Source organism: Xiphias gladius, chromosome 8 (assembly GCF_016859285.1).
Source record: "Xiphias gladius isolate SHS-SW01 ecotype Sanya breed wild chromosome 8, ASM1685928v1, whole genome shotgun sequence".
NCBI classification, from domain to species: domain Eukaryota; kingdom Metazoa; phylum Chordata; class Actinopteri; order Istiophoriformes; family Xiphiidae; genus Xiphias; species Xiphias gladius.
In genome coordinates this window covers 4,364,925-4,374,501 of record NC_053407.1, presented here as the reverse complement: position 1 = coordinate 4,374,501, position 9,577 = coordinate 4,364,925, and the positions used below count along the sequence as shown (strand labels likewise).

Below are 9,577 nucleotides of genomic sequence, written 5' to 3'. Positions count from 1 at the left end.
TGAATGGTTTGCTAGGACGCAGCCCCGCGGAACCCAAACAAACATTATACTACTTTCAGGGACTATCGGACATACAGATCATACATAAGAACAGAACAGAACATAAGATACGGTATCCTGCTTTTCTGTAACGTATCGCTCTATTCTCTTCATAAATTGCGAGTTGCCATTTAAAAATTTAAAAGATTTTAAAATATGTTTATCTATCTATCTATCTATCTATCTATCTATCTATCTATCTATCTATGTATATATATATATATATATATATATATATATATATATATATATATATAATTAAAATAGTGTATGCATTACATGTTATTTTGTATTTTCTTTATAATATAATGTTCAATATGTTGTCAGCACGCTTTTATCCATAAACTTGTTTGTACCAAACATTGTAAGTTCACTTAATTGCTGAAAAAAAGTGATTAAAAAAAATCCATAATCAGTTTTTACTGCATTTAATTGATTGTGTAACACTGTAGCAATGATGCCTGCGCAGTATGTTTTTCCAGGGAAGAGTATCTGCCATATGTTGGCAGTAACTTCAGTATTACTCACCTACAGCAGTAGCCCAGACATATCTTCTTGTAGTCTTTACTTTCATAAATGGAAAATGTGGCATGAAAGGTGTTGTACAACATGGAAGCTGTAAAACAAGAAGTATTAACATAGATGTATTTTTTACATGTCTAATGAACATCCATTTCTGCAGACCAGCAGCATTTAAATCTAACCTGTGGTAATATGGTTTTGTTAATATTCAGCATTTTTCATCTATTTTGGAAAAGGTCGTACAGACACATTGAATGCATTTCCTGCTTCATAAAACAATGAATGAATTGAATGCATTTTCTGAACGCGTTTTGAAACCTACACAGATCAGATGTTTATTGGCACATTATTGCAAGTGTTATCACTCTTAGTAGTTGCCAGAAAAATGTATTATCTCTATGTATGCACACTACACTCGGCTCGTGTTGTGGTATGAGTCCACAGGCTGGTAGACCAAAACACTGAGTCAAAACATTGCCTCCACGGCGATGTTGGACGGGGCGTGTTTACGAGATTAATATCTAAAAATGGACTTTCCAAGGAGTCCGTGAATGCAACATAAACATCTGTCACTGTTAACTCTAACGTTCAAGCCTATTCTCATCTATCCTGTTTGAAATCTTGCATCATAAGCGCTACTCTATATAGTATTATATAAGTATGTGGTATTACTCTAAGGATCCAAGGTGTATGTTTTTAAACGCTCTGTCACAGAAATGGCCCCTCTTGCATGTCAATTCTTGCTTTTCTCTGGCTGCACAAAAAAGGCACATTATAGAAATTTGTCATCACGAGGAAAGCATAACTTTTAAATGACCCATGACTACTGTGATATGTCAAGGGTCACATACCAACCCTACATCTACCTCATTACCTCATTTTATAGTCTGTAGCATTAAACTTAGATAAAAAATATTATGTATCTACCAGTCAACATTTATATTTTCAAGTCAGATCTAAAATTGAATCACTCCAGGAAGCCGTGAGACAAGTAATGTTCACTGTGAGATCATATTCCAGTGACCTAAACTGCATGTAATCACTCTGACCAAATACTAAGATGTGATAGATGAGAAGTACTTCTTTACTTGTTCCTGGAAATGTGGTCTGTTTGGACTGGACATTTTTATTGGTTTCTTCAAGCTAAGCCCACAGACAGACATGTGAAAGTACGGTCTGTATCAGCAGTTTTAGATAGAAATGGTTGCTACTTCAAGACAGTTAACCTGCGTCACCAAAATCCACGCTTTCTGTATATAACAGTAGAGTGCCATCTACTGGTGAAAAAATAATCCCACTCAAAATGGGAATAAAATAGCATTACAACAACGCAAGGAACACATTCACAGTTCAAAAACATTTCAAGTGAATATGGGTACATTAAAATTGTGAAAAATATAAATTAAAACACTTGACACAACAGCAGACAGAAAAGCTATGGATTTTCTTCACTATTAATTTTGCAAGCAACCAACAGAGAGCGCTTGTTTTTTCTTCCCAAATCCGTTTGAGATTTTCAAATACGATATGCAAATTCTGTCTATCAGCATCGTCACGTTGATGTTGTGTATTTTAAATCGTAAATGACCTATGTTTGCTTCGAGGTTTGAATAATTATTCTGCTAAACCGTTCATTTCCAAACATTAACCCCCGCCCGACGGTGCAACGCTACGGTACAAAACAGTCAGCCCAACGCATTTTGATGACGCCATCACCAACGAGCAACAACAAAAACAACAACAGAACTCAGCTGCTCGGCAGAGTACTGTTATTTACCGTTTTTAGGTTTCGCATTTGTAAAAGTTGCCTTACAATTACCAATAGGTTCGGATATAAAGTAAATTTGATAAAAAATCAAATAATGCGCGGTAATTATCTTTAATTTTAAACTTCTTTGTCTTCTCTCTGCTAGCCCCTAGCAGGTTAGCTTTTTAACTGAGGACGAGGGGGAGCCAATTCGACCAAAAGGTAACGACACGACGTTGTCTCGATAATAGTGCAAAACAATGACACAATCCAAACCATAGAATATATGGGTTTTTGAATGTGCACCTTTTATTCAACAAAAGCTGGAAGTAAAAGGGATTAAATAACGGAGCTGCAAAAGGACATCGAGTCATGTTACAAACCGACATTTCACTTAACTAAACTGTAAGTTAATATCTTAATAATAGTGAGCACATGTACATCACATTACGTGTGCGTTTTTCTTCAAAGGGATATTTTACACGTTATACTAAAGTTACACAAACCTGTATGGTAATTGTCTGGTTGGTCAGCTTTGCAGTTAATTTTAAATAATAGAACGACTAAAATTTGCATCCTGGACTTTAAAGGTAAAGCCACCTAGTAAAGAATTCATTTATAGTACGATTGCATCTATGGACCCGGTGTGTATGAACTTGCACCCGAAAAAAAAAAACAGCTGAACTGAAGCCATAAGATACCAAGTTAAATTTATACACCAAAATATACTCTGGCCTCAAGCTGAACCAAAAATCAGTCCTCAGTGTGAGTATGTATGAGCTTAAAATATACCCAAATAAGTCAAACGGGTACTGTATTTTACATCTTAACTAAACTGTGCCATTATGGTTAGTTCTTTGGTTTTCTAGCTTTTTATAGAAGTGGTCCAACTTTACAAGCATTAACTGAGCTGTCTAGTTGGACCAAAATTATGCAAATTTTGTTGATGTTCTGTTCCATTCAGAGCCCAAAGGCATGTTGTATTGCCTGCTTTAAAACAGACGACCTAGTGAACCAGAGTAGGGCTTTTTTCTGTCTGTTACCTTAAACAACTTGAAATTATGGGGAAAAAAAATCAACGTTGTGAAATTATTTTCTCTCTGTTTCTTTTCTTTAACTTGAAGACTTCAGCAGGCCATAGATATTTATGGCAAAACTAGAACACAAAACTACCTGGTGGAGATTCTGACCTCCAGCAATGACCACCAACATCATTACCTCATCTATCATCATGTCACCACGAAAAAGACCCCTGGTCCCTGTAAACAGTCGACGGAAAGCAGCGGACGACTACTTCCCTTTCAACTTCCTGCCGGTGGAGTGCCAGCTACATGTCTTGTCCTTTCTGAATGAGGTTGATAAGTGTAGCTGTGCTTTGGTTTGTCTTAGCTGGAGCTGTCTTGTCCGCTCATGGAAGCTTTGGCGGGTAGCTGACTATTCCCGTCGTGGTGTCTTTCGTCTTGGTCAGGAGGGGTTGCTTGTTTCCAACCGTGAGTTTGAAAGGTGGAAATCCTGGGTCCACCATTACACCCACCACCTCATCTCCCGCCGGGCAAGCCTGCTCACACTGAAGGCCAGCTTCGACCTGGGAGATCGCTGCAACAAGTGGGGCGAGCTGCTGAACCACCTGCTGAATAATGTTCACTGCAGAGACCTTAGCCACCTAGACCTCAATTGGACCTTTACTCTCCTTGAGCCGCTGGACCTCAGGGTCCACTCCAGCTCCAGTTCACACCAGGACAACATTACCAAAATGGACCAGGTAAATTATTTTTTGCTGATTTTAGTGTCCACTGTGAATCCTGATTAGAAATAAAGCTGCAGCTCTGCATGATGGTGGCACCTGATTGCAGCAAGAGGAGCAAGTATTTTGACCTCTCTAAACTGCACACGTTTACCACCCTGGGTCCTAAAACTAGGATTCTAGTTTTAGTATCGCTGTTTTTAGAGTGATTGTTTAATTGCTGTCGAAAGCACTAATCACATTACAGTTTTTTTGCTCTTTATGATTCCATTTTCTTCCATACGTTATTTGATGTGCTACTAGTCCCACACGCTTGCAACTAGAAACATGGTTCCAGAGTTAAAATGTTAAACATGTTTAGGAGATAAGTACTATGACTTTTGGTGCAGATACCTTTAACCATTGATTTTATATGAATTTTTTAATGATTTTTTTTCTCGAATGGTTTCCTGTGGAGAATGAGCTTAACATGGTGAAACATGATGAAACATGATGAATGTCTCAAAAACTATTAACGCTAAAAGATTGAAACTTGGGAAATGCCTTTCCCTTACTTCAGTGCTTCACATACTCAAACATGGTAGCGATAACAGCACCATGTGGCAAGAAATTAGCTAACAAATATTGCAAAATGGTTTTCGCTAATGTCTCGGCAATAATTAGGCGTAGAATAAAAATTCTGGTGTCTATGGATTTAGTGGACGTTGCTGAAGAGATTGATATAGACCTTGCCCATTTGTGTCGCCAAACTTGATACACACCATGTTTGGATGACCCAGAACATTGCCCACATGTGTGATTGGTAAATCATGTATCATTTTTCCATGATTGGCAAACAAACTACTGTGGGTGTTTTCAATTCAATTAAACCTACTATAACTCTGCAATGCTTCATTAAATTGCAACCAAATTTGGCTCAAGTGTACAGACTGAGACTATGAATAAGACTCCCGAGTATCATGCGTTTCTCCACTAGTGGGGCACTAAAGAAAAAAAATTAAAATTGCTTAATACAAATTGCTACTATGCCCAGAAAGTTAGAAACATGGTTCTGCTTTTAACATGTCAGGCATGACAAAGCCATATAGGTTTATAAACAGTGTGTTTATTTCTCTTATAGTTAATGAGTTATTAATTTGTTAATAAGGAGTGCATAAAATCACTTATATATATATATACACAAAAACCATAAAGGCTACAGAATCGAAATTTGACAGACAGCTGGCCAGTGGTGAAATGATTCACATAGTTAAAATTTGTTGCAATAGTGCCACCACGTGACCAGTAATTGAATGAATGCACAGAATGTTTAAATCCACTTCAGGGGGATTCTGTAGGGGAAAAGACCTTCCACTCAAAACAGCCCTCTAGCGTAGGAACCTTGCGATTCTGTGTTGCTCTCTATTCTTCTCTGGCCTTGGGATGTCACTAAGCATCTCCTGCCTCACACATACAAACCCCCCGCTCCCACTCTCAGCCCATTGCCCACTTTTTAGCATTTTTCAGAATTCTGGAGCAGGTCGAGTTTGGCTCAGAGCTGGGGTTGAAGTTACACTTTAAGCCTTTTTACCTGAACCTGCTAATGTCAATATTCTGCATACACAGGCTTTGAAGAACATAAGTTCAACATTGTAATATTAGATCATCAAATATGTGGTTCATTAATTTATTAGTCAATCAACAGATTTTCAACTTTGATTTTTAATATGAATTGATAATTTAAGTTCATAATAAGACATAAATGCCAAATGTGAGAATTTGCAGCTTTTTTTCTATTTTATTTTATTAGGAAAATGATAAACAGTAAAAAATAATCAACAGATCAATTGATAATAAAATAATGGCTAATTGTGGTCCTAATATATTTTGTGCCAATATAATCAATGTTACTAATTAGACCTTTACTTTTCTTGTTGTCATGTCCCGTTCACTGTCCCGTTGTTACTGGGACACATGAATAGAACTCAGCCATGTTTAGTATTATTAGTAACATTCCCTATTGTGACAAGTCAAAATGTCTGCTGTGAAAAAGACCTTTTGGCCTTAAGCATATTGAGAAGAAGTGGTTACCAAATTAGGGATAGGGACCCCTGCAAAGCGCTGCAGAGGGGTCATATATAACCAAGGTGAAAAATGTGGTATGAAACTAAAGTTGAATAGACGTTTCTCACAGCAGACATTTGACATGTCACGCACAGGTGTAACTAAAAGCATAATTACCTATTATATTACAATGGTCCCACCTGTGTTTTTTTTGCTATGACAAGTCAAAATATATGCTGTAAGTAAAGTACTGTGATGCTAACATGTCCATACTAACATGTCACTCTTTATTTAACAGGTCACCAGTTTCCAGGAGCTGCTGACCAAACTTACCCACAGCTGCACACGCATCTCTAAGATGCGACTACATTTTGACTGGTCGGATGTATCCGTGTCGCTGCTGACCCAGTTCCAGCAGCTCCGAGTCCTTGAGCTCAAATACTTCTGGGTCTTTAAAGGAGTACCACCCTCGACACTGCAGACCCTAACCAAATCCCTGCCTAACCTGAAGTCTCTGACTTTACACATCCTGGTGCCACTGAGGAATCTTGGCATCTCTTACACTCTGGAGTCTAAATCTTTGGAGTTCCTGGACGTGTCGCCTAGCCGAGGCTTAGTCTTCTCCTGTCTAAAGCTGCCTGCCCTACGTGAGCTTCGAGCCAAGAAGATTGTCCGTGGTATCACACTTGACCGAAGGACCAGGCTGAGGATTCAGCACCGGTGGCCTTGCCTGTACCACGTCCTCCGGGAGGGGACGCCAAAGCTTCAGACCCTAAACAATGAGAGGCTCCTTCCCACATGGAGAGAGGAGAGCTATGGGGAGCTCTCTGCTATTCTGGAACAGTCCTGTTACTGTGTTCAGCATCTAGACAGCTGGCTTTGGTAGTCAACTGAATAACAGTAAATGAAATACATCCCACAGCTTGTCATCAGTTGGTAGATTCCAGAAGAAAGCAGTATATTGCCTTTACACACACACCATTTTTGACCCGATTGGAATGAACTGAATATGCACTAATAGGAACACATTGTTGCACATGGTTGCAGTTAAATCTGAGAATTGAAGTCATATCAAATGACTGCAGGTTTTTTCAAAAACAGTAATCTGCTGTTAATTTGGAAGTACTTTCCCAAATGTTGACAAGAAAATTATAAACTGTGTCTAATATTGTTTCATTTCTTTGTCCAATATCTCCAAAAAGCAAAGGTGCTTCATGCGGATCTTTTTCTTGCCTGGATTCATTTCCACTAGAGCGCTGTGCTGGAAAAGTGATAACATTAACTTAAACTTTACCTGAGTTAAGTGTACATGTACAAGTGGCCCATGTATTATGAAAAGAAGACTGAACGACAGAGTGTTATGGCTTCTCCAAATTGTGGAGAATGCCTTTTAAACTTAGTGTGTTCAAAGAGAAAACTATGACAGCATAGAAGGGCCCTGTTAAGGGTAAAAAAACAACTATCCAGAATAAAGGCAAAATATTTGGAGAAAAAAACTTAAATTTTATATTTAAGTGTTGAGAGAAAGGTTGTAATCACAGCGTTACACTTGCAGCATTATAACATTATTTTAAGCATTATGACTTTTTTTCTTGGAATATCCCAAATTTCATTCTAGAAATTTTACAACTGAATATTATAATGTAATATTATGTCTTAATTTTCAAAATATTACAGCAATATTCAAAATATTTATTTTTGTAAAATATGGGTTTATTCTCAAAATATTACACTTAAATCTCAAAATATTTTGTCGTTATTCTCTGTATCAGATTACCGAGAATAACATTTTCTTAATTGTGGAAAACTGACATGTTCTATACTGTAATTTTACTATGGTTATTAGTTTTGTCATTGATTGAATTCAGTTGTCATTTACCGTTTCTAATTGATGGACAAAGCTTTAAAGTAACTCACTAGAAACTTTACTAGAAAATTGCACAAAGGCAAATAAAGGCACAGTACAGGACCAAAAAGCTTCTCAAATTAATGGTTACTGACCCTTGGTCAGTAAGACCAAATCCTCATTCTATTTACCTGAAATTCCAAGATGGTTCTGTATCACCACTCTGACTTGACTGCTTAATACTCTGCACATTCAGACAGACAGTATTAATCTAATTTGAATAACAGCCTGTCGGGAATGCAGCACAACTAACCGAGGGTTAATTCCAGTGCTGGACCAGTTTGCACTAGACATGTTTTTTCTTGAGTTTGGTTTGTTTTATTGTTGATGCGTGATGTTAGTGTAATTTAATTGTGTGTGTTTCTTTTAAAGTAGAGCGAGCCAATGTAGCAATTTTATGAGGGTTTAAAAAATTTAACCTGCCTGTCTTAAAATGATACTTGGAAACTTTTTGCATATTTCCATTGCTGTTATGAAAGGTTGTTGTTCAAATCACTGTAGCAAATTCCAGCTGTTTTCATGAGTAGATAAGGTTTTTTTCTGACAGCAGAGAAATTGAATCAGTGCCTTTACAGTTATCCCTCTGATTATCAGAGGACATTACTCACAAAGATTTGGTGAACAAGATTTCTTTCCGTAAGGTCTCATGGTTGTGTTTACAACTATACTAGTGTAACCGGGTCTTTAAACCAATGGATTCTGATCATTTTACTCCAGTACTTGGGCTGCAGATGTGATATGTACTTGAGGGTATTATGAAACTTTTGAGAATAGAACATTTCACAGGAGTCTTCATAAATAATTGTACTCTATTGTCATTTGTGTGTGTGTGTGTGTGTGTGTGTGTGTGTGTGTGTGTGTGTGTGTGTGTGTGTGTGTGTGTGTGTGTGTGTGTGTGTGTGTTTTTGTGTTTTTGTGTTTTTGTGTGTATGTATGGGTGCCGTCGCAGAGAAACATCTCCTGCTTTCTAAGGAATAAATCCTTCCAGAAAACAACACACACACAATGTGTGAGTAGAACACCCTGACAGATGTTGTGACATCTGGTCCATACGACTTTTTTCACATGATGATTTCAAATGATTGGGGTTTTGAATTTTCTGGATTCCAATAGAACATTATTTTAAGTATGCACCAGAAAATTGTTTGTTTTTTTATTTTGCTTTGTTAACTCCATGACTAAATGGATGGAATTTACCATATTCTTTTCAAATGTATGACACCAAAAAGTGCTCTCATAAGTGTCATAAACATCATTACATCCCTAACAGGCCACTGGTCAGATATAATATATAATGTGAAACAGTAATGTGGCCTCCACCTGGCTCCAGCCTCACTATGATGATGATTTGCCTTCATTGTTCTCCCATCTCATTGTTTCAATATGCTTGGGTTGGTTTGATCTCCTTGACCCTCAGGAACCTCTGTTCTCAGTACAAATAACTGCTGCGACACCCAGCTCAGGCCCTATTTTCCTACGTGGAATGTGTGAGTGTGGTGGTCATGGTGGTCTTGCTTCCCTGAAGTCGGGGCTTTCTAGCCAAGTCAGTGATTTCCCAAATCACTCAATTTTCTAT

The 9,577-nt window shown here is 37.7% G+C and overlaps 1 protein-coding gene across 4 annotated transcripts; it reads left to right on the top strand.

The window, feature by feature from the left end:
- The first annotated feature begins 2,274 nt into the window (after positions 1 to 2,274).
- Positions 2,275 to 7,263, top strand: si:dkey-12e7.1 (uncharacterized protein LOC557553 homolog). Of its 4 annotated transcripts, none has more exons than XM_040132071.1 (4): positions 2,275 to 2,386; positions 2,475 to 2,530; positions 3,433 to 4,070; positions 6,394 to 7,263. In XM_040132071.1, exons 3-4 carry the CDS (start codon positions 3,507 to 3,509, stop codon positions 6,979 to 6,981), a joined length of 1,152 nt encoding a protein of 383 aa, XP_039988005.1. In that variant the 5' UTR covers positions 2,275 to 2,386; positions 2,475 to 2,530; positions 3,433 to 3,506; the 3' UTR covers positions 6,982 to 7,263. The 4 variants fall into 4 exon arrangements, with proteins under 4 accessions (XP_039988005.1, XP_039988006.1, XP_039988003.1 ...); XM_040132072.1 differs by having other exon boundaries at positions 2,278 to 2,324; XM_040132069.1 differs by having other exon boundaries at positions 2,283 to 2,530.
- The last annotated feature ends 2,314 nt before the right edge of the window (positions 7,264 to 9,577 follow it).